This window comes from Cephus cinctus, unplaced genomic scaffold (assembly GCF_000341935.2).
Source record: "Cephus cinctus unplaced genomic scaffold, Ccin1 Ccin1_scaffold0143, whole genome shotgun sequence".
In the NCBI taxonomy this organism is placed as follows: domain Eukaryota; kingdom Metazoa; phylum Arthropoda; class Insecta; order Hymenoptera; family Cephidae; genus Cephus; species Cephus cinctus.
Window position 1 is genome coordinate 301,142 of NW_014332873.1, and position 24,039 is coordinate 325,180.

The window sequence follows — 24,039 nt, forward strand, 5'->3', positions numbered from 1 at the left end:
CCACCTCTTCCACGTCAGAGCGAATCCCAGCGACAGCCATTCCACAATCATTCAAGGAGTAAGAGTGTCTTCGATCGAGTCATTCGCTTCCTTTTTATATGCGCACGAAGCTTAAGGTTTTCCATTAACTACTCTACGTTTTTATGCCAAGAAGCATATGCAACGTACAGGCTGCTTCATGCAAGATGGTCCATTTGATGCTACGTTAAAGTAGAAAACTTCGTCAATGCATCTATATAGATATAGAGTGACGATAACGAAACCGCATAGAACCGACGCAAAATTACTTTCGAAGCTGAAACTACCTGTTATAAATAACAAGATATTTTGGAGTTGTCTAAGGAATCCTATAGTCCTCACGGGTTAACTTCGAAACAGACCCGCACGGATTTTCTTGAAGAAAACAAAATTTTGTTTAACACTTTAAATATCCCTGTACCAGAATCAACCGTATGCGCCAACATCGACGCGTTGCATGAGAAACACGTGGTGTTTGTGAATTGCGCGTTGAGTACCGTAAATTAAAAAGTTTATGCCGCGTTCCCAGTCCACGTAAGCGACGGAAGAAGTTTTGCGTGACTGGCAAGAATGTTAATTTGTCAGTCGAGTCGGGAATTCAGTACAGTTTGAAAAAATCATTTTTCAGTACCTGGACGAGCCGAGTCAGAGTTCTTTTATTTGGTTTCGTTTCATTCATCTTTATCCTTGTTCTATTTCCATTCCTTTATCTTTAATAGAAATAAAGAGCGCGTAGGTTTCGAGGAGCGTCGCAGATAGAAATCGAAAGTCTCTTCCCTCTCGAAGATGAGTTTCTAGTGCATCCTCGAAGAACCGCGATACAGCATCCAGACTGGACCAAAGAGGTACTTCTTTAGAAGTTGAATTTTTTTCCTCTCTTTGCCACTTTTTTTTTCAATTTCATTCTTCTCGACTGCCTCTGTCTCGATCTCGAGTCCAGCATCTTCTTCGAGTTCCTTGATATCACGCTTCGTCGAATCAGTACGATCATTAAACTCGTGATGCGTCTGTCTCATGATGCAAGCGGCCACCTCCGCGTAACACCTGTCTTCCACAATGAATGGGTTCCAGAACGTCACTGGAACAAAGAGAAAACGTGAAGATAAATCGCAATGTGAAAGCATCCGATCGCAGTAGTAGCATCGGTAACCCTTGAAAAAAAGAAATAAATTCACACTATTGGAATAGCCGAGTGATACGAACGTGGCAATTCTTCGCTACGACTATACGAGACAGGATCGATCGATTGATCGATCAGACACAGTGGATTACGAGAGTCGACGATTCCTTTGAAAAATGATGTCTCTGCTAGTCAGAGGAGGTGTGTTAGAACCTTGACCATTTTTTCTTTCTAAAGATAACCATGACTAACTTCCACATCCATTTTATGCTCAATAACGAATTATCGATGGTTGTAAAAATCATCGATGTATTGACTTGTAATCGAGAGGATTATTCGTGCACGTATCATCCTTCGAAACGTGACGGATTTAACAGCAACACGGCCCAAAGCCACCTCTGTCATTGTTGCAGCGAGCGAAACGGATATTCGACGAAATGTCATTGAGTCTTTAAATTGACGCAATCGATTACGAGCATCGTAGAATCTGACGAAATCATTAGCGAATAGAATGCAATGACAAATATCATCGAGAAAAAAAAAAGATACAGGCAGATTTATTATGACAAAAAATTTTTCACAATTCGACTCCTCGAGTCATTAAAATCACGTGAATCCAAGCCGGTCGATCTGTTAGCATGTATATTTTTTGTCTACGTCGCTCGAGATGCTGCGTCCACGTTACGCGCAATTATTCATACGACGAATGATCCCCCGCACGGCAATACGTTTACCTGCCATACGTTTTCTCCGACTTTAGCCAAGACTGAGAAGGCTGGCTCTGAAGATTCAATATATCTCGTCTTGTTTCTCATGAAAGCGATACCACCTAGTGGTGACGTATCGCAGCAGGAATACGCGGACGAGGCATTCCACAGTAGACGCGGACGTATTTCGCGTTTGCGTAAACCACAATTGCGCCATCTCAACCTGGACCGGCAAAGGGACGCTCGACCGTAATGATAATGGCAACCAGCTAATAGGTTACGAGAATCCTACACGTGAAACACGCAACGAGCATCGACGACCGGAGAAGCGGATCATTTTAATCCAGCCATTGTAACACTTTGATCGTTTATAAAGATAAATGATCCAGTAAGAAAAATCATCCGACCTGATCCAGATCGATACGAAGAAGCATGTCTCATCGGTAGTATTTACTGTCATTTTTAATAACCCCATCGGTAATGTCACTTTACCTACCAGCAGACTCAATTAGCACGGCAAACTTCTTCATTGATCTTCGCGGCTGGTCGATACGTCGAGGGATGCAAATCCAATGGCGATTTACGACAGAGCAACACGTAATGAATATTCCACGTGGAACGTAACTCCGCTGCCACTCACTTCTACCCATATACGTCTGTCGCGGCAGCTGTTGACTTTACGTGAATCGTTTTAAGCAGCAGCTCAAAGTACGTCTCGTGGACAAAGTACTACTTAGAAAAGAATAGGAACAATGGCGACAAGGTTTGCAATGGCAATGATTGGCAATGATTTTTTTTTCAAAAATTTCAAAACTCGAATCAATGGAAACAAGGTACGAACGTCATCGACTCTTACGATACGTACTTATCAGTGATACCAACCTCCTTACAAGCTGATCCTTTGAATCGGTTTGGCGGCACGTTGCGAAATTGCTAATAGTCGTGCGGTAAGGATGACGTCAGACTCGGCACTGTTCTACGATATTGTTATTATTATTCGATCCCACAATTTCTGCATGACGCACCGTGCACTATGCACTATTCGTATCTGAATGTCTGATTACTCGAAGGTTTAGCCAGGTGTATCCTGTATGAATCATTTCTGTATGATGATCGGCGTATGGTGCAAGGAACTGGCGAGACCTTGACAATTGGTCCGGACCATTTAATCCAGGATGCGATTGACGATTGTATGCATCGCAGGAACGTTACGTTTTATATTTATTATACCCCGGTATAGCTGTATACGATCCTCTCACGACTTCTCCTTGGCTCTGGATGCTGTAGCCTATTTTGATAAAGGTCCTTTCCGTTCGATCATTTATCTCGATTGGGTCCGCCTGCTCCCTACAGGCTCAAGTCTAATGATCGCTATTGAGAAATCAAAGTGATACTGGCAAGTGGCACTTTTTACGTTTGACGTTAAGGATATAAAAATGGGAAATAAGAGTCCCTGTCGGTTGATAAACGTTCCCCTTTTTAGTTCCCCTTTCGCTAAATAATTAAGAGCGTGATCGTCTTGTGTGCATTTCTTTTATTCGTCAATTGAGCAAATAGCATTCGCGGATAATTGCGTTCGTAAAACGGATAGATTATGCCGTACAAGGTACTTACATCGATCTCTTGTCATCTCGATCTATTGTCATCCACGGTACATCGGCACTGGGTGCTTTTACCATTTTTGTCGCAGGCTCTCCATGTGAGCGATACGTGCGATTGGCGACAACGGGAGAGCGACGTGCGCGACGCAAGCGAATGCCCAATATCGTGTTTACCTCATTTGATGACAATAGAGAGAATAAGAGTGAAACGTACGAAGCGCGTGATTGGGGAATAATGATTGGACTTCAGTGGGAATCAAATGGTCACCGCTCGGAGGAGTGAATAGCCGAAGGCCACAGGTCGTCACCTTTGTGCCTGGATCATACGAATGGAAAGATCAGCCTTTGCCGATGATTTACGGTCGAATCTTGATTTATGTTCTTCGTCCGTCTCCTTCTCGCACACTGGAACCAGCTAGACTCCGTCTCGTTTCTCTCGATTGTCAACACTCGGTTCGACTACGTTGGCTCGGCGCACTTGGAACTGTGCATGACGAATGCACGTTAATCAGTACCAATTAATAAAACAATTTGTTTCCATGCTAATTTATACTCGCGCACTTTGAAACTTCTCTCGTAAGATTCGAGCGCTTTCCAACTGTTAACGAAACGACTGCACTTTGTCACTGTCATCTTGAGCATACGTCATTAATTCTTGGGCTGTCGATCCTATTCGTCTTCGGTTTTCATTTTTTGGAAATACTCCGCCGGCTGTGCGCTCGCGGAATATTGCAAGGAAAGATGGTTAAGTTGTCTGGTAATTGACTCTGGGAGGGCGGCCATTGTGAGGAGGATCTAGATCCGATCGAGGGGATCGAGCGAAGGTCGATTCGTATTCCAAGATCGTATCTCTTATTCCCACGATGTTGATCTTAGTGTGCATCGAGTACTCGACATTGCTGGGAGATAATTGGCTAATGTCAGGACGGGGATAAAAATCAATATGATGACGTAAACGGCCATTAGGTGTAATATACGCTGCAGGAGAATCTGTGGGATTTACGAAATTTTGTGTTATCGAAATTTGCGAGGAAAAAGTGAAATTTTATTCATTCGCTATTTCGATGGTTTCTTTTTTTAGAGACGACTTGTTGATCACGAGATAGATTTTTATTTTGATTTTTGGTCCAGCCAGCATCTCGTCAAGTTCTCATTTTAGTTCGTTTAATCTGCGCGGACTGATTATACTTGAAGACCTTGCGAAATCTTGCGACTAATACAATTTCCCAGTTTACCTACCTGCTTGTCAATTACGTAAATTGCTGTGTTTATCTTCGCAGGATCGTCACCTGCTTTGCGGCTACGGACGGTTGGACAATATAAAAGTCTTAAAGTTTCCACTGCTCCGTGGTCATTAATGGTGATAACTGTGATAAGAATGAGAGAAATAAAAATTTAAACGTTAAAAATAATATTATTTTGGCTCGCAAATTCATTCTTAATTATTTCAATGGGTTCTGTCGGTAGTAAAATTAGGACAAGATAATCTAATCGGTGAAACATTCTAATGGGGTGAACCTTGAGGTAACCGGAAGCTGTAACTAATTTTCTCAACAAAACAACCATTGGATACGCTTCGAAGGGTGTCGAAAGAGATTCTGAATTAAATTATCCTAAGAATCCAATTGGATTTACTGACCCTGTCCAAAACCTATAAATTATCCAGAATGAATGTATGTTTATGTTCCACAGGATTCAGGCTCAGAATTAATCATTGATTATTCAAGACCCTTTCCATATGAGAGTTCGACCTTGCGTATCAATTTAATTAAAACAAAATTAATTTGACAAATTTCAAATTGCTTTATTGAAATTTCACGGCTACCTTCTTTGTTACGTAAAAAACTTGGCCTCCGTGTTAAAATCGGTCAAGAATCCTTTTTTCCATTTTCACGTAAAAAAAAAATGGAAAACAATGTCTCGTAATCGTGGAAAAGTTTTTAAAGATAAAATCTCTTCTGGATCTACGAACAGAGACGGAATGCAGAAATGCATATGTGCAATCAGTATAATGCAGATGGGTGCATACGTGGAATTCGTGTGAAATAGAAACATTAGTCGTGGAAAATAAAAAAAAAATAATTTTCAAAGGATATGCGATTCGATAATTAACCTATAATCGCACAATTTTAGGTATGCCAAAATACATATGTAAATTGCAAATCTAATTAATACACGCGTGGTAATGATGATTAATGGCATTTATGGACACACGTAACCCAGAAATATTTTCTTCCGTTTTCAAGCAACGAAGTTAATTTTCGAAATTAAGAAAACGCGAACCAGTCGTGTAGCTGTATACCGTACGAAGTTCTCATGCATGTGATATAATACGTATATATGCATAATTTTTGTAAAAGTTATCCGGTTACCGCACGACATTGTTATGTATTGCACGTGAGAGTATATACGCGTCTGCGCGACCAGGACTTACCTGACTTACAATTAGAGAAAGAATAAGACAGCCTTACGAAATTCCCATCGAGCATTTTCCCGGAGACATTTCTTCCATTGGCGAATTCAATGACTGAATTAAATATTGAAATGATTGCCGATACGAAATCGCAATTGCAGATGCAAATAATAAAAGTGGCTTGTATTTCGCAAAATTACAAAGTGATGCACGTGACAGACGCTGTGTCGTTATTGCAAAATAATAATGGGAATTTGCTTAGGATTGCGAATGAATGATCCATATGGATCAGCTGTCATAAGAAGTGATAAAAATTGGCACGAAACGTGAAAGAAAAAAAATATATAATTCCAGGCTAAATGACATTTTGGAAACCGGAAGTCAAAAATCATAATAATTTTTGCATTACGTCTAACACGTAATCGATCGAGTCATCGATCGGTTACTTAACTATCGGGTTTCGAGGATGACGCTACTTTCTCAAAAGGTAACAACGAGCGTAGGAACGCGATGTTTAACGGAATATATAAGAAGTATGGGGAAGAGAGGTTCAGGTTTCGAGAGTCGTTCACGCCGTATGACGTGACCTATGACCTCACGTATTGCTTGATATTGTAATCATCTCCTACCTTAACGACGCTTCGGTCTCCGCTTTTACATCCTGTACGAAAGAATGAATTTTCGATACGGCTGGCATTGCTGTTAGATTCAATATGGACACTGTGTAGGTGCTGGTCGACACTACAGGCCGGATTGATTACGGTTCCGGGTTCGCCGGACACTTCGTGATTAGCTCGAGAGGAATGAGGAATGCTCCGAATGATTTGCATCATAGACCATCGGACCAGCCACACCTCGCAGCTTCACAGAAATCATTCTCGAATCCGATGACTTGATTTTGTTGTCCATTTAAAAAGTCCATTTTTCGGATTTATAAAAAAAGAAATTCAAAGATCATCAGAGAGCTCTCAAGAGGTATATTGCGTGTAAATGTATAAGGTTAAAAACAGAGTGTCGTCAAGCTATCCTTTATGAAGTCAGGTTGGCCAACCACCTCAGACATTAATTGCTGGTCCTATAGACTCGTCCTCTAATGTCCCTAGAGATTTCACTGAAACGCTTCTAATGTTTCCATCTTTTTATCTCAAGCCGGAGTGACTCGGCTGGTACCGAGAATAATGCTTATGGATTTTTGCGAAGGATACGCGGATAGACGGGAGAGGATACGGTGATAAAGTAGAGAAAAAAAAGTATTGAGAAATAAATGGGCAATTTCACTTGTCTCCAGTGGACGACGCTATTCAAATTGGAAGTCGCTTCGATTATGTCATCAAAGTTTGAAAATTACCCAGCGAAGCCCGGACTCTTGAGAAATTTTATGTGAAAAGTTCCTTCCGGTGAAAAGAGGGAGATGGTTCCAGCCAGTCAACCCGTTGGCCAGCCAGCTCGGCCAGCCTACCTGACAGCCACCCCAGCCAGCCACCATTCGTATTCCCATACCGACGTAAAACCTGCTCGAATTCTCAGGGCAAGTTGAAAGTTTGAAAGCTCTAAGAAAATTTATAATTTGGTACCGTTAGAGTAGCAATACCGAATTTCGTGAACCATTAAGTCAATTATGTAACGAAACCATGAAATCTGTGGTATATCGACAAAGCATCGACTTCTTATGAACAGTTAATAAAACGACTGATGGATCCCAAAGAATTTACAAGTTCTGAAGTATTCCCCTTGGAAGTTTAATTACGTGCTTATGGAAACTTGCTTTTTCCCTACGAAGCTGCGGGTGCACGAGCAGGTATTCTCAGCACTGATCCGAATACTTGATAACGATATCAGAAAAAGGTGGTAATGAGAATGTTATATAAATGGGGTTTGTGTTGCCAGTGAAAGATAAGAAGTTAAGAACGAGAAGAGATGAGGCAACCGAAGACGAACGGACTCCTTCCGTCTCTTTCTGCTTCCCTTTTGCCCCATCTGCCTCCCTCTGGCTCCTTCTGGCATCATTTGCCTCCGTCAGCCTCCTTCTGCCTCCTCGAGTTTCCTTCGACGTGCCAAGACCTCAACTGGACTAGACTGTCAGTCAGTCACGAGTACCAGTTTCCCAGCCTCCGTTCTTCAATTAAATGCACTCCTATCTTCAGGCATGCTGCACTTTTACAGCGCGCACACGCTCGGAAAAGAATATTATTACCAACTCACGTTCTCTAACCTCGACCCTCTTACAATTAGAAAAAAAGCTATGAATTTTCGTTGGCGCGCGTCGCACCTACGCGGTGACTTCATCAAATTCGAAATCTCATTCTGGGCTAATAATAAAGCCAAGAACAAATGACTATTGTGCGACTGACGTGGACTCGCGGTACTTGTACCCACTTTCCATCTATACAAGTGTCCCTATTAGATACTTTTGTTCCTCGACGAACAATCGACCAATTCTTTATGGAAGAACACTAGGAAACACTCCAGTTGATCGCCGTTTAGAAATCAGTCGCAGTGGCATGATAAAATAAAAAAAATTATACACAATTCTCATAAAATTTCGTATTATAATTTTGAGAATATTTTTATCGATAAAATTGCCAATTGCAAATAGCAAAAATTTATATAAAAAAATACAATAGTCAATGGAAAGGTTAAAATTTACACGATGACAGTGTTACGTCATAAGATCCCAGCCGACGAAATGACAGCTGTCAAACTCAAGCGATTCGGGCTGAATGGCTCTGTAGAAGTCTGTATCTCCGACGACACAGATGATTCCGATGCCATGTACAAGCTGCAACGCCGAGATCCTGTTAACGTTAAGAGCATGTAAGTCGATTACGGAGTAGACGGGACTTTAGCCTTTGAGATTACCAGGCACAGGAGAGCCAACACGGAATCACGTATTGGGAAGACGTCGCGACGCTAAACCGCGTCGAGCGATCGGCAAATTTTCACTGAGACTAGATTCAGTAGCGGCAACGAAGGAATACATGAAGTGCACCCTTAGCTCGGTTAATGCACCGCACACACTTTGCATAAGAACTCCGAGTTCCTTGTTCCACCTAAGAGGTAAGAATCCTTCTCGGAATTTCAACGTTACGAGGATCAAACTTCAGGAGAGTTAACATCGGAGTTTCACGAACATTTATTTTTCCCGGTAGCGCCGCGAGCGCTTATGTAAATACGGGAGGAACAAAGAAAGAAAGCCCTCGGACCGAGAGCACCGGTAACATTTGATCGCACTTTGTCCGGCTTACATAATTGAACATCGTTCCAGCCGCATTCTGAACGCAGACTAAATTATCGGCCATAGGGAAAGCCCTGCTACAGGACAATCCACTTATGGGAGGCGTTCAAATTCAATCATACCAACGAATGCTCTTTGGCACATTTGCGCGGCACGACTGCTCTGTGAATTTCAATCGAGCACTTCCATACCGACTGTGCACCGTGTACGTTGCACTGTTGGAGCGATAATACACGGAAACAGGAGCATCCAAAAAGTCAAAGACGGAAACCACGTGCAACGGGCTTTGGTCGATCGAAGCCTACGATCACAATGATTAAGACTAGCATCAACTAGTCATCGTGTAAGTCGGACTCGATGCAAATCCAAAACCGACGACCTCCCACTTGAAATACGTTTGTCTCGAAATACAAGACCCGAACCCTCATTGAACTCCTATCCTACATTCAAACCGTGGCTTTCAGCAATGACTGCTTAATGGCTGCCAGCAGGAGCAACGACGGCCCCAGCAACAGGGAGCAACGCGACTACCGAGACACATAGCAATCAAGCCAATGCAGCAAATAGGAAATTCCAATGAAGACGTGCCCCATCCAGCCTCCGTAACCTGTGCAGCCTCTGACATCCTTTACGGCCCTTTTATAGCCTTTATACCGGCAGGGTATACAGTGCATGACCTCCCGATGCACTTAAGTGCATCGATTTCAAATTCGAATTCCAAATCCTTTTCTCGCTGTCGACCGAATCTTTACTTCTGTTCCAGAAATCAACTGGGAAGTCTTTCCGTTAAAATGAAAGGCGGTAGGCTAGACGCGGTCGTGCGTTTAGGAAAATTTCAATGCAGCCTCACTTGACACCTGTAACATTTCTGAAAGCAGATCCACTCGCCAACCCGAGTACTCGGCCTGGAATTAAGAAGGTTATTCGCGATGCGGATGCGCTTGTGAAATTTCACAAAGACTACGGATCCTCCTCGTGCGGCGACCATCAATGTTACTCCCATAGTCTTCTCCTTTCTTCTTTTCTCTCTTCTTCCTTTACCCTCGCTAGCCAGAGTGTCTCACTCTTCTCCGTTATGATGTGCCAGATCATTTTTCAGTAATTGGATACAACTCCAACCGTTCTGATTCATTGGCTGGGCTCACGGAATTTCAGTTAACCTCACGGTGCAGCAATTTGTGCGTTCCTATTGACAACGATCGAATCTCATAAAGATCATCCGATCGATCCAGGACTTCAGAGACCCATGGGAATTTCCTTGACTCCCGTTATTCCCCAAAGTGATACTTTGCTGCACAAAAAGTATCCGAATCACAGAGTCATTAAGCTCGAACGTTCTTTGCCAATCTCGACATTCGAGCTACCGGCGATTATCAGATTCCTACAGTTTTACACGAATTTTCCTACCGATCTTGCAGCAATCGTACCGATCTAGTCGATAGTTAGTCGGGCCGGGATCTATCGATTCGTCATGGCTGCTACCCAATGGAGAATTTACCTACCGAAATCCCTTGCGTTTCGCCCCGGACGTCACGTAGAACAATAGCGAAATTCGCATTCCACCTTTTCACCTTCCGCTACTGGTTTTATGTTCTGTACATAGTAAACATCCGCGAATACTTCGATTGCGTCAGGAACAACGATCTGCTCTTTTAGACGCCTCCTCGCGAATACGTTTTATTTTACATTCGCCTGGTACAGGTTGTACTCACGGACGATCTTTAAGACCAGTGTCTTTCGATCTTTCATCTTCCCCGATGTTTATCACCATCCGAAGCTGCATATACGTCTTCCTCGTCGACCTTGCGAAATACTATTTTGCTCGTTCACAACGCTATTTAGATCCTCGTTAGTTCTACCTTGGTAATACATGGTAATTGCGATAACGGGGCTACCGTTTACTGCAATAGCTGCCGGACCTGATATTCTGTTTTGCAAAACTCACTGTCGCCAATATCCGAGTTCGTTCCTTAATATCAGAATGATGACGCGAGCGGCGATTCAATGCGTAAGAAAGGAAGAGGCGAAGAAGAGGACCGAAGGTGACGACTGATCGATCGAGGCGCCCATAAGGAAACACTCGGCAGCCATTATCGAGTCGACAATGAATAAGGAACAGTGGGATAGCAGGGACTATTGTTTCGATTGAAAATCCACGAATCGAGAAGCAAACAATCGCCAGTTGTAAAACAAACGATAAATCACTGTCAGCGACTGTTGGCATGGACGGTATAGACAGAGCGAGCAAAGCGCATCAGCCACGGCCAATGAAATAGTCATTTGCGAATCCATGAAGATTCGAGATATCGTCGCCTCGGAGCCGACGGAAAACTATGCCGAAAAATATGGCGAGTCAAGGAATCAAAATAGAAATTGAAAGGGTTACGCAGACGATAAGAAATAAATGGGACAGGTTCGCGAAGAGCGATTAAGAACTTTTTAGTAAGGGAATCGTCTTTGCATACCGGTTGGATCCACCTTGGCCCATTCTCACTTTCCCAGGACGAGCGCAACACGTATCGCTGCTGGGTCCGCGACAGCGTCGGGACGGCCGGCGTAACTCCCTTGACGTACCGGAAACAGGTCGTGAGCATTATGGTCGTTGCTGACGTTCAGTAAGACTTGGACGCTCACGTGAAAACGGACGAAAGTACACGTGCGATAGTTTTTAGGAAATTTTCCTTAAGGGTCGGACACTTCTTGAAATTCGATTCCCGATTCGAATTAATGGCTTCCACCTTGGCCCACTGACGCTTCTCACAAACTTAACAATCGTGCTGAACAATGAGCGCGTGGCGCAAACTCGACTCTGGCTATAATACCATTTTAATTGTGCGTGACAGTACGCAATTCCCTGTTAAGACTGCCTAACGCGGTTCTACGTAATTGTCGCGTATGGTAAAAGGACTCGTAAGGATTTTAGAGTTACGAGTCATTTTGAAAAATTTAATTTTCTTTTTTTTTTTTCATCCCCTATATCCAGCCTTGTTATTATTAGTCTGTTATTTTTTTTTTAATTTTCAAAAATTTCTATTTGACGATCGACTACCTTCACCGGGTTCGATGACTGTCCTTTGCAGGTAAGAATGAAAATAAAAGGAAAAGATAAGCCAAGAGAGAAGCGAGGTCGAGTCCCGCGTCCCTCGAGGCGTCGAGTCTGCTTCTGTTTTTCGCGGGCGATAATGCTGGCTGCTCGCGCAATAACAGACGGCGGAACAATTAGAAATCCAAGCGAGGCGCAAAGCCCAGCAGACAGGCAGACGCACATTAGATAGGCTGCCTGGAAGCATGAATAATTCATAAAGAAGATTAATACGCTTAGTACTGACAGTATCGTGCCTGCGTAATCGCTAGGAATCCTGACTCAAACTCAAATTTACTAATGGCGAGCACGCATTTACGTCGACCCGACGACACTTCCATTTGTCCATTCGATTGGCACATCTTTACTGGGTACTTTTGACTTGTCTTCCTAGCGATATGTCGATTGTCCTATTAACTCCGGTCGCCCCTCTCGACCCACCTAGCTCCTCGCCGTTGCACCAGCCCATTTGCATTTTAGCCACGAATTCTTTTCCCTCCCGACGACAATGGCTCGTCGTAAGAACCGGAGCAGAAAATTGGCCAGCACCTTGGCAGAAATGGCAATATGCACCGGGAGTGTTACGGCTGCGCTTAGGATCATAAAATATGCAGACGACTCGGAATAATATTTCGTGGCGTCGCCTCGGTGCGCTTAGCCTTTCATAGTTGGGCCAGTTTGCCGCCTTGTAATCTTCAAGCATCTTGAAGGCAGCCGCACTCGGGATTCTGTATTTGCATACGTCAAGAGAGCGTTCTTCAATTTGTCATACGGACTGCGACTTGTCTAGTTCGCGCATATGATAGGCGGATGCAACGACTGGATAAGTGCGCCACTAGGGAAATGCGGAATTGTCAGGAAGCTTTGGGCTTGTTTTTTTCCTGGAGCGTGACGTCACGTCTTTTAGTTTTATCAACCGTACAATATTTTATTTATACTTTGCTTTCTTGCTCATTGTCTTTGTTTCATCTGCAGTTTCAATGAGAACGACCTTAAGGAGCTTTCTATTAAACATGACAGCCGTCAGGAAACATGGGACTGATTTTTATCTATTGTCAACCCGAGGCTAAACGTCTGATCGGCAGTTGCTTAGCTTTGAGCTCTGGGCGGGAAATTTAAATTTTCCTTTAACTTTGTCATTGCAGTCATCTCCGTGATCGATGATCCATTTGGACGTAAATCATTTTCTTAGTGTCGATGACAGTTATGGCTGCATTGAACTGAAATGACAATTTCCGCATAAATTTAAAGCATCCGCGTCCCACTGGATAAATTTAACGAGCACTGGCATTTTATTAGCTGGAAACTGAAAAAGCTCAAGACGACGATTAAAAGAAATGTGTTATCGATAGTAAATTTGATGTTTCGATTAATTCGAAAGTAAATCAATCGCCAGGCATCTTTTTATTGACACGAACGAAGCCCTCGGGACACGTCTCGTAAAGTCCGATTGGAAAGACGGGAAAAAAGGCAGTACGTAAAAAATACTTACTCTTCGTACGTCCTGTACTCGTGTACAATCCCTATCGGAGATATAGGTAAAACCTACGCATCACCGACTTACGCAATGAACTCACGTTCACGTAGAATCGCCCTTCTTGCCGTACGTGAAAATAAGAAGAAATTCAAGAAGAAAATTGCAATAACTTTTCAAAGTCCTACGTGAATAAAAAATGTATTCTCAAAAAAAAAGAAAAAAAAAACCTAAATCGTCCAGAGATATTTTTTATAAATTTTCCGAAAAAATCGGTCAAGACAAAAACTCAACGAGGGACCAGAAAATAAGGTACGAGACTCAAAGGATGCGAGTGGAGTAAAATCGGAGATCCAAAGACACTGATGGAGGATGATCATGATCCAAGTGGCAGATCGATCCTCACCGCGAAGAAGAGCAGCATGGAATACGAATAGACTGGATGGAAGATGTTACTCTACTTGCAGTATTTCACTTTCACTAACCCCGGCCTCCCACGAGCTCATCTCCCGTAGATTCCCCCATTCCCTCGTTCCCCCCATTCCGCAATTCCATTCCGGAGTTCCTCTCTCTCGCTCTTTCTTCCCCTCTTCCCAGTCGGCGGGTCACTTACGTCGTGAGGTCGTCCGTCGTCGTTTGCCGATGGCATGGCATCGCATGGACAAACCATGGCATCCCATGCCTTGCGACTCCAACCTGTCCCCCTGGTCCACCTGGTCCCCCTGGTCCTCCTGATGATCATCATCCGCCACCAGTACCCCGTAGCTCCTGCCCCGTTCCCCGTAGGTCCCTCGTAGCTCCCCAGTAGATACCCAGTTGATGCCCCGTTGCTCCTCGTTCTTGCTGTGCAAGTGATGGGGAGCAGCACTCTTGGCCTCAAGAAACGAGGAGGCAGATGGAGGTTGTAGGATGAGCAAGCATCCCCGGAGGTCGACCTGGTGGGGACCGAATAGGTTTCGGGGTGCGATCCAGGGGTATATATGTTCAGGACGACACCTCCACCATCAGTCACCTTCTGACTTACCTACATCCCAGTGTTCACTTGGGGATCGGTTAGGTGAGTTTACAAGCTCATCTCTTTTTTTTCATTAATCAGTTTTCCAATAACTCATCTTTTTATCGTCTCTGAATATTTTTCACACTCCAGATCAATCTTCACTCTATATTCCGTGTTGTTCGGGAAGATTTCGTTCCTTGTGATTTAATTGAGACAGTGATTTTTTCCTTTACTTTTTTTTTCAAAGAATCAGGGGATACGGTGTTATGTAAATTTTTCATTGGACGTTTCAATATATTCGTATATCGTTTCGTATATCGTTGCTTTTCCAAGTTTGTGCTTTACATTGATAACGAGATGGGAACTGTGAGTAAACGCCTTTGAAAAATGGGAGACGTTATGGAAATTCCATCGCGCTGTCAATTATTGTCTTCGCTGTGAGATTATAGCTTTTCTCTTGTAAACTATTCCTCTTCCTATTTCCAGCGTTTCTATTAGTGGAAATAAAAAATCTGTACCGGCGACAATCGCGAATTATATATTTATAAATGCGCAGCATCCGGTTTCAGTACCGCGTTGTATAATATCTGTCGCTTCTTATTTCCAGACTTACACTTTAAGGAAGGCAGCACCAACAAACATGAAGTTGTGTTTGTTGTGGATCGGTAAGTCATCGGAATTCAAACTAATTAATAAACATTATTAACATTCGCTGCAACACTCCCCGTAAGATAAATTCCAAAAAAATAAAATTCCCTGAAAAAGTCAAAAAAAAATAAGAATCGTAAAATTTATTTCTACGCTCGCGCAATCCTCGTGACAAGAATCGCTGCACGATCTTCAACAGAGCCTAACCTTCCTCAAGGCGAGAAGATCAGAACTCCGGATAGAAATTGCGAAAGTTATCTCATCAAACGGGAATAAAACAGCACATGAAATGTACCCGTAATCGCAAAAGTTCGAAAGAATTCAAGCCAAATCGTCGAGCTAAATACAATAAATTTTCGAGAATTCCACAAGTGTTACTCGAGCTCGCCCTCCCCCTAGGCCAACTCTCTGTCCTCCGTATATTTTCGTAATTTCCTCTAATTAAAATAAACTTAAGGCACGGTCCATAGATTGCACACAGTAGCATTGTTCGGAGACTTTTACCATCCACGAGGTAAACTCAGGCCGCCTGCGCCGTTTACGGCTGAAGATCCGCGCCGTGAAATAAAGGTCAAGTGTATGCAGTAGCTGGCCAACGTAATTGCTTCCATTGCCGATCGCTGCTTTTATACAGTTTGTACCAGCAACGAATACAAGCTGTGAGATAAGTAAAATTAACTAGCCGTTGGTACACGTACAATTCAGACGTATCCCGCGAGTCCTAAATTTTCAAGATTCCTCGGAATCGCGAGCCGCGAATCGAATGGGAAAGATAAAGCTGATCGTGGTATTACACGACTGTAGCATGGGTATTGTTTGCCAGACCAAAAAAAAGAAGACAAAAAGAATGAAGACGGATGATGAAAAAGTGGTAGCAAACGGATGCGTTTAAAATAATGCGTTGCTAGTTACCGTCGCTATTTAGTTGGGTGAACGATAACCGTTACAGAAATTATGCAGAGTGTGCATAGAGAAAACACGCAATCGGGACGAATGCTTCGTCCGTTTGTGTGTTTAAACGTGGAGCCGCGCTGTCGCGCCGAAGACTCCAGCGGGGACGCAGATGCGTGCGAAGCTCACACGAGAGAAATGACTTGAAAAATCTCTGACATAACTTCCCGCTAATTAATTAGGAGCATTGTTGGCCTGCACAAAGCGCGACACACTCAGGTTCTCACACCAGGTAGGAACAGAGAGACAGGGATGCACATGTACACGCGGACGCGCAGGAAAGCCTGAGGATAAACAGCTGTCATTCTGTGCAGGTGTAGATTCTGTAGATATATTGGTATCTCCGGTCCTCGTCTGATTATCTAGCCTCCACTTTCGTAATCAGACTTTTAACGCTGCTCCGGGCCTCGCACTAATTTCGTTTCCTTTCATTTCAGCCTTGCTGGCTATCGCTCGTACGTCCGTGGTAAGTTTCAGTTTCATTCGCATTAAATGAATTTTATGAACCTCGCTGTAAGACCTTGCGTCATTTTTGCACGCGTGTTTTGACTAATCTGAAAGTTTGTTTAGTGATTTTTTTTAATCATTTTGGAGAAGTATAGAGATCAAGTTGAATGCTTTGGGTATTGTTTGATGTTTTGTTTTTAGGCTCAGAATGGATACAGCTATCCGAAACCGAATAATCCTTTGATACCAGGAGGTTCTCCGGGTACATCGAAACCTGGTGGTGGTTTTCCGGGACTTTCGGATGAAGGATTCCCAAGTCCTGGGTCGGGACCGTCTGGTACTCCAGGCTCTTCTGGCAAGCCTGGAGATTCTTCTGGATATCCTTCTGGAGGTCCTGGTGGTCGTCCTGGCTCGCAGCCTGGTGGACAAGGACCCAATGGACCGAATGGGGGATATCCTTCTGGAGGTCAAGGACCCTCCGGTGGATATCCTAGTGGACGACCCTCTACTCCATTCCCAAACGGAGGACAAGGTCCTAATGGTGGGCAAGGACCACAGGGCCCTGGAGGAAAACCTGGTGGGCAGAACGGATATCCCAGTGGTCGTCCTGGAGGTCAAGGACCAAGTTCAGGTTATCCCAGTGGGTCACCTTCAGGGTATCCGGGTAGACCGCAAGGGCCTCAAGGACCCGGTGGCAAACCACAAGGACCTTCTAGCATTCCTTCTCCCGGATTTCCAAATGGACGCCCAACTGGTCAAGGTCCTAATGGTGGACAGGGCCCACAGGGACCAGGAGGTTATCCTAGTGGTGGACAGGGTCCACAGGGACCGGGAGGTTATCCTAGTGGTGGACAGGGCCCACAAGGACCCAGTGCAGGTTATCCAGGACAAAGACCAAGCGGTGGACAGGGTCAAGATAAACCAATATATGGCCCTCCTAACGGAGGACAAGGACCAAGTGGTGGAAAAGCTCCCCAAGGACCTTCGGGTTATCCCAATGGTGGGCAACGACCTCAGGGACCTTCAGGTTATCCCAGTGGTGGACAAGGGCCTCAGGGACCTTCGGGTTATCCCAGCGGTGGACAAGGACCTCAGGGACCTTCTGGTTACCCTAGTGGAGGAAAGGGTTCTCAAGGACCTTCTGGATACCCTAGTGGTGGACAAGGTCCGCAAGGACCTTCCGGGTATCCCAGTGGTGGACAGGGATCCCAGGGACCTTCAGGTTATCCCAATGGAGGACAAGGTCCTCAAGGACCATCTGGTGGTTTTCCATCCGGAGGCCAAGGACCTCAAGGACCATCTGGCGGTTTCCCATCCGGAGGACAAGGACCTCAAGGACCTAGTGGAAGACCTGGAACCGGTGGATTCCCAGGATCAGGCCCATCTGGTCCCGGATTCCCAGGAACACCTGGAGGATTCCCAAGTGGACAAGGCCCTCAATCCGATGAAGGAACCTACGATGAAGGCGACTATTCCGCCATTCCTGGAGAGCCTGGCCGAGATTATCCAATTTACGCTGACATTCCTGAAACCGGTTTTCGGTGCGATGCCCAGCAATATCCGGGCTACTATGCGGACGTCGAAACTCAATGTCAAGTCTTCCATATTTGTGCGAACAACAAAACGTATGATTTCCTCTGTCCAAACGGAACGATTTTCCATCAGCAGTACTTCGTTTGCGTCTGGTGGAACCAGTTTGACTGCAATTCAGCACCGAGTTTCTTCTACTTGAATGAGAACTTATACGACTACACCATCGTTGGCAGTCAAGGCCCTCAAGGTCCAGGCTTTACGGGACCTTCCGGACCAACTGGAGGATATCCTGGTACACAGGGTCCATCAGGACCTAGTGGCCCATCTTTCCCAGGGCAAGGACCATCAGGACCCTCTGGCCCATCTTACCCTGGACAAGGACCATCTGGACCTTCTGGTCCATCCTATCCTGGAAAAGGACCCTCTGGACCTTCTGGCCCATCTTATCCCGGACAAGGACCTTCTGGCCCATCGTATCCTGGACAAGGACCCTCTGGACCTTCTGGCTCATCTTATCCCGGACAAGGACCTTCTGGCCCATCGTATCCTGGACAAGGACCCTCCGGTCCTTCTGGCCCATCCTATCCGGGACAAGGGCCCTCAGGTCCCTCTGGCCCATCATACCCGGGGAAAGTACCCTCTGGACCGTCCGGTCCATCTTATCCCGGACAAGGACCTTCTGGCCCATCGTACCCAGGTCAAGGACCTTCAGGACCCTCTGGCCCATCGTACCCAGGACAAGGACCGTCAGGACCTTCCGGTCCATCGTACCCAGGACAAGGACCTTCAGGACCCTCTAGCCCATCGTACCCAGGACAAGGACCGTCAGGACCTTCCGGTCCATCGTACCCAGGACAAGGACCTTCAGGACCCTCGGGCCCATCCTACCCAGGACAAGGACCTTCAGGACCCTCTGGCCCATCGTATCCTGGACAAGGACCTTCTGGTCCATCGTATCCCGGTCAGGGACCACAAGGAGGACCAGGAACACAAAGACCGGGTGGTCCAGGTGGATATCCAAGTGGCAAACCTCAAGGACCATCAGGTCCATCAGGACCATCCGGTCCCGGGTTCCCTACAACCCAAGGGCCGCAAGGACCCCAAGGCGGCCCCAGCAGCCCTGGTGGATATCCCAGTGGCAGACCTACTGGTCCAGGATTCCCCAGTGGACCCTCAAGTCCGTTCCCAGTTGGAAAACCTCCCCAGTCAGACACGCCGTTCCCACCTCAAGGCCCGTCAAAGCCAGAGCGTGAGTATTTGCCACCACGAGCCGGATAACTCTGCAAACTTGCATTCGACAATCTAGCCAATGCCCACAGCGATCCCACCGTTGTTGGTGCTGGACCTTAAGTGTAAATACGAGCCTCCTTACCTAATAAGCCTAATAAGCTTTCTAAGCCTACCTAAGTAATACATCCTAACTGTGTTACTTATTACTTATACGGACAACTCTACGTATATAGGCGAAATACTATTAATTATTTTTACATAAATAAGACGTTGAAGAAATTTCGTCGCCGTCCGACTTTAACGCCATAAAAAAAAAACGAACAAGCAATATCAAGACAAACTAACGAGCAGATGAAGATCTTCCATCATCAAGATTCCACGTTAACAATGTGAGTTAAGATGATCTAATCTAATGCTGTAATAACTTCTGCCTGCGGCCACTTAAAGGACGGACGTCGACTTTACAACTTATGAGTATTATTACACAACGTATTTATTTATTCAGCTTGAATAGAATTCCAGTTACCACAGAGAGGTTACCAGTATAGATTACTATTTTAGATGATATCGCTAGGAGGACTATTATCCACATTTTTACATTTTTCAATATTTTTTTTTTCCAAAAATTTTTAAGTCACGTACCCGTGACCATTCCAATATTATAACGTTCGTATTACCACAGTACCGCTCAGCAATATTATTACAGTTAGGCAATACATGACACAATTCTAATTATATATATTTTTATAACAATGGTTTGAGACTCCTACGTGGGATGCCATTATGTATATTTTATACGTGAAATAAAGGAAACACCTTTGCAACTATTGTGCCGTTCTATTATATACGATTACTTAAGCCTTTAAGACTGTTAAACCGCATCCATCCACAATCCACATGCAGGGCACACACGTTACCAGCCATTACATATTGCCTTTCCCTTTCTTCTCATTACCGTAATTACTCATATCGGATTGTTCCTCGGTGTCAGTTACATAAATTCGTAAAATCCGCGCATGCGCAAAAGTGCCGGTATGCGCATCTACATTGCTTCTTCAAATTTCCCGCTTTCTCGTAACTCGATAATAATTTTGTCATTCGACGCGAAAAAATGTCCTGTTTCTCAACGCGGGACGTGACCGTAGATCGTTACGTGGCTACCGAACAATTCAAGCTCATTGCAATTTATCATTTCGTATACGTATATATAATTTATGGTCAGATCAGTCATCGATTTCAACCGATAAAAAATGTGCATCAATTTCCCTATGATGGAATAAGAGAATTTTGAAATTACAGAAGCCGCTCACTCGCGACTGTCGTCGTACGCGGATTCCTACGTGATAAAATTTACTGAACCACCGTAATGATATCTTTGAGAAGCATGAAATATACATGTAATTAAGTGAATGCGAAATCACCACGTGCACCGTCCGCGAATCTTCTCTGGGATCCGAGAGATCGCGATACTTCGCTTGCAAATAAGGCACGTATCAAATTGTTAACTAATACATAGTTGTGCCAATGATAGTTGTCAAGATCGTGATTAGACGTGAGTTACCTGCGCGTAGACATATGTCTTTGTCCAATCGTATGTTCACGCAAGTAACCACGTGTCCTTTTTAGGGATGCAGAATTACGAAAAAAAAATACATTGCATGAAGAATTTCAATCAGCTAATTAACGAGCTAATTACTTTTGGATGATAAAAAATAATTACGAACTTTAAGACTTTTTTTTTCTATAAAATAAGAAAATCAAAAATGACAGTGCCAATAATTTTGAAAATAAATTTGCAAAATTTACTCCATCGACGTAATAATCGTCCGTATCGTGTGACCTGTCAGCCGCTATAGCCAGCGTGAAATCAATCTCATGGATCAGCGCTCCCCGAAGTACTTTCAAATTCGATTTGCATTTAAACCATAGATAGTTACGGTCCATTGTTGTGTCGTTAGCATCATCGCTTCATGATGGAAGAGGCGTGATGCTGGGCTGGGCGTAAATGCTGAAATACATTAAGCGCCGAGTAAATGATGATAGTTATTAAAATACTAGTGCGAAGATATCAGGTAAGCATCTTGGCCAGTAGATTGCTATTAGTAGCAGGCTGGTTATATTCTAATGAATTAGAAAATAATTTAGCCGCGACTTGAGCAGACGTGGCAATTAGTTTGGCACGAGTGTAAGTAAGTTTATGATCTCTGAATCACTGAGTATTATATATTGTTACGTCACTACCGATATTAATTATCAGTAAGGCAAATAAAAAATTTGAAAAAAAAATCTAATTAAATTTCATTCTCTTAGGAGACATCGATTAAATCACGCTATTGTCTGTGTATCCTTGATAGTTTAAAATGAATTTAAAAAAATTATCCTAAAGTCTGAAAGATAATTGGGCAATTGACGTCACTTACTGGGAACGTATCCAGAACGAAGTCCTATTGTGAGACTTCGGTGTCGAGAGGCGCCGTAAAAAAAAAAAAAAAAACTCCAAGCATCAACCATTACACGTGGGAATAAATGCAATTATGATAGATTACACCGCAGAGAAGATGCTACGTGCCAAAGTAGTTGCGCAGTTTAAAAAGCAGGAGGTAACGAACGGAACGCGGTCAAGATGACAGACCGGGCAATCTTGGGTCCATAATCGGGCAGGATCTCTGCCTTCTGGTGCACCTCGACACGTGTCCACCAGGCCTTGCGCATACTGATTTATAGTTGACCATCCCGAGTGACCGATTGACCATAGTAGCAGCATCGGCAAGAAGAAGAGCCATCGACGGGGGCAGCACCAGTTTCGGTTTAAAACGATGAGAAATCACTGGGTCGGATGCTGCACTACATAAACAAAAGGCGACGACCTTCCTTGGGATGTCGCGACGTCAAGTAGAAAAGCACCGGCTGGTCGGGATGACACGCTTTACCGCCTTTGAGATCAGATCGGTTTCTCACCATTGAACACTAATTGCTACATGGACTCACAGTGCGGACACTTCCATCGAATCGGTAGCAAAGATACTAAATATCCTTGGCAATAATTATTTAAGAATGACTTGCCGAAGCGTCCTCGGTGAGCGTTCGTGACGAACGGTAATGAATGACGGAGCCATTGAGTGTTCGTTATGGATGCTATGGATATTCTCGTAAGGGCCATGCGTAGTCCAGGGAAGACGTGCGTCGATGTCGAAGAAGAAATAAGAAAGTAAACGGGAGAAAGAGGCTTCTTTGGTGGTCGATGGGATACACCTCGAGCCATAAATCATGATAGTCAGCCCTCGGTGACACAGGTGGCACTGGTGTCAACAGTCGTGTAAAACACGCGTCGACGCATCGGCCTTAACTGCAATGTGCAACGCGAGTGCAAGAGAAATGTAAGGAGTGACGATGCAACTCAGAGACGCGTAGAACTGACGGCCGGCTTGTTTACAATAAGTCATTTCGCTCGGTGGTCGTTCAACATCGTTGTCAGGGCCGTGGCCGAGCAATTGGTTATTCTCGAAAGTTCGGCTGGAGTTCTTGTTTCTCCTGGGACTGCCGGGACGCTTTTTAATTTTCGAATTACTCAGTCAGAATCACTCGATCCGATCATGCACGATGCTCGAGACTCTTTTACTGTCTGGAATGGAAGCTGCAACCGGTTCGCTTGACGGGCTTGTGCCACTGTCATTATCATTCTCATTGTCATTGAGATTCTTGACGTCGTACGAGGTAATCACAGATCTGACGTAATCGATACCAGCCACGCTTCTGTTCCTTCTAGTATGTTAACCCTTTGTTTATAATATTTACAAAGTTAATTCAGACTTCAGCAGCGTAATTTTGGGTTGGCAGCAATGAAATAATCCCTGGGATTAATAGTCTTCCACTTCCTGAATGCACGCTTGTCTTGTCGAGTGTATGTAAAATATGCAAACACCTTATAAAAAAAATACGTACCGACACTCAAAATCAAGATTTCCGGACGAGACTTCGCGCGTGCTTATTTACTTAACAATATTTTTCTTAGTTAGGCCAAGACCATTATTTCGAGTCCGCCCATGTTTTCTCCAGCACAAAGAAACCAGCGTCGATCTGACATAAGATGAAAGCCAAGTGTTTGTTTTGATATCCACGCTTTCTAGACACTATCGATTATGAGAATGAAGATGTTACCGGAGTTCGAGTGGCTCTTACCGATACAAGATAGTCGATGGATACATGCTAAGAATAACACGTAAATGCTAGATACAAATGGCTCAAGATCTGCCATGAAAACACGAACATGACGTGCGCCTTGGTACGAACCTGCAAACGTATAGTCTCTTCCCACTCCTTCCCAGAGTGCACGTATGGTATCCATCATTCTTCACATTTTACATACTTCAGTGCAATGTAATGTCTCACTGATTTAGAAGTAACGTGCACGTCGATACTCTTCGTAACGGAGGTGGTAAGGAACACCAGCCATTTCTCATAATCGCAAAGAAACAACTCGTGAGTGGCCAGGCGCTCGAGGCGCCTCGGGACAAATTACAGGGAAGATTGGCGAGCGCTCCTAATTGCGAGAACTTTTGTCATGAACTTTTCGACGGCCGGTA

General features: G+C 44.3%; 2 protein-coding genes across 5 annotated transcripts; one reads left to right on the top strand and one right to left on the bottom strand.

Annotated features, from left to right (window-relative positions):
* Positions 1 to 650: 650 nt before the first annotated feature.
* Positions 651 to 23,982, bottom strand: LOC107263232. Of its 2 annotated transcripts, none has more exons than XM_015730182.2 (2): positions 23,747 to 23,982; positions 651 to 1,096 (listed from the first exon to the last, which is right to left on the bottom strand). In XM_015730182.2, the coding sequence occupies exons 1-2, from the start codon at positions 23,802 to 23,804 to the stop codon at positions 813 to 815; spliced, it is 342 nt and encodes a 113-aa protein (XP_015585668.1). In that variant the 5' UTR covers positions 23,805 to 23,982; the 3' UTR covers positions 651 to 812. The 2 variants fall into 2 exon arrangements, with proteins under 2 accessions (XP_015585668.1, XP_015585670.2); XM_015730184.2 differs by lacking the exon at positions 23,747 to 23,982 and adding an exon at positions 2,342 to 2,585.
* LOC107263231 (collagen alpha-1(I) chain) lies at positions 14,632 to 20,283 on the top strand. 3 transcript variants are annotated; one of them, XM_015730181.2, is made up of 5 exons: positions 14,632 to 14,707; positions 15,255 to 15,312; positions 16,684 to 16,712; positions 16,895 to 18,923; positions 19,002 to 20,283. In XM_015730181.2, exons 2-5 carry the CDS (start codon positions 15,288 to 15,290, stop codon positions 19,502 to 19,504), a joined length of 2,586 nt encoding a protein of 861 aa, XP_015585667.1. In that variant the 5' UTR covers positions 14,632 to 14,707; positions 15,255 to 15,287; the 3' UTR covers positions 19,505 to 20,283. The 3 variants fall into 3 exon arrangements, with proteins under 3 accessions (XP_015585667.1, XP_015585666.1, XP_015585665.1); XM_015730180.2 differs by having other exon boundaries at positions 14,636 to 14,707; positions 16,895 to 18,692; positions 18,753 to 20,283; XM_015730179.2 differs by having other exon boundaries at positions 14,642 to 14,707; positions 16,895 to 20,283.
* Positions 23,983 to 24,039: the final 57 nt, after the last annotated feature.

Coding starts and splice junctions, on each gene's coding strand:
- LOC107263232 (XM_015730184.2), bottom strand. CDS start 2,495: ATGGGTAGAAGTGAGTGGCAGCGGAGTTACGTTCCACGTGGAATATTC. Junction 1,097..2,341: donor CGTGCTAATTGAGTCTGCTG/GTAGGTAAAGTG, acceptor TCTTTGTTCCAG/TGACGTTCTGGAACCCATTC.
- LOC107263231 (XM_015730179.2), top strand. CDS start 15,288: ATGAAGTTGTGTTTGTTGTGGATCG. Junction 15,313..16,683: donor GTTGTGTTTGTTGTGGATCG/GTAAGTCATCGG, acceptor CTTTCATTTCAG/CCTTGCTGGCTATCGCTCGT. Junction 16,713..16,894: donor CTATCGCTCGTACGTCCGTG/GTAAGTTTCAGT, acceptor TTTTGTTTTTAG/GCTCAGAATGGATACAGCTA.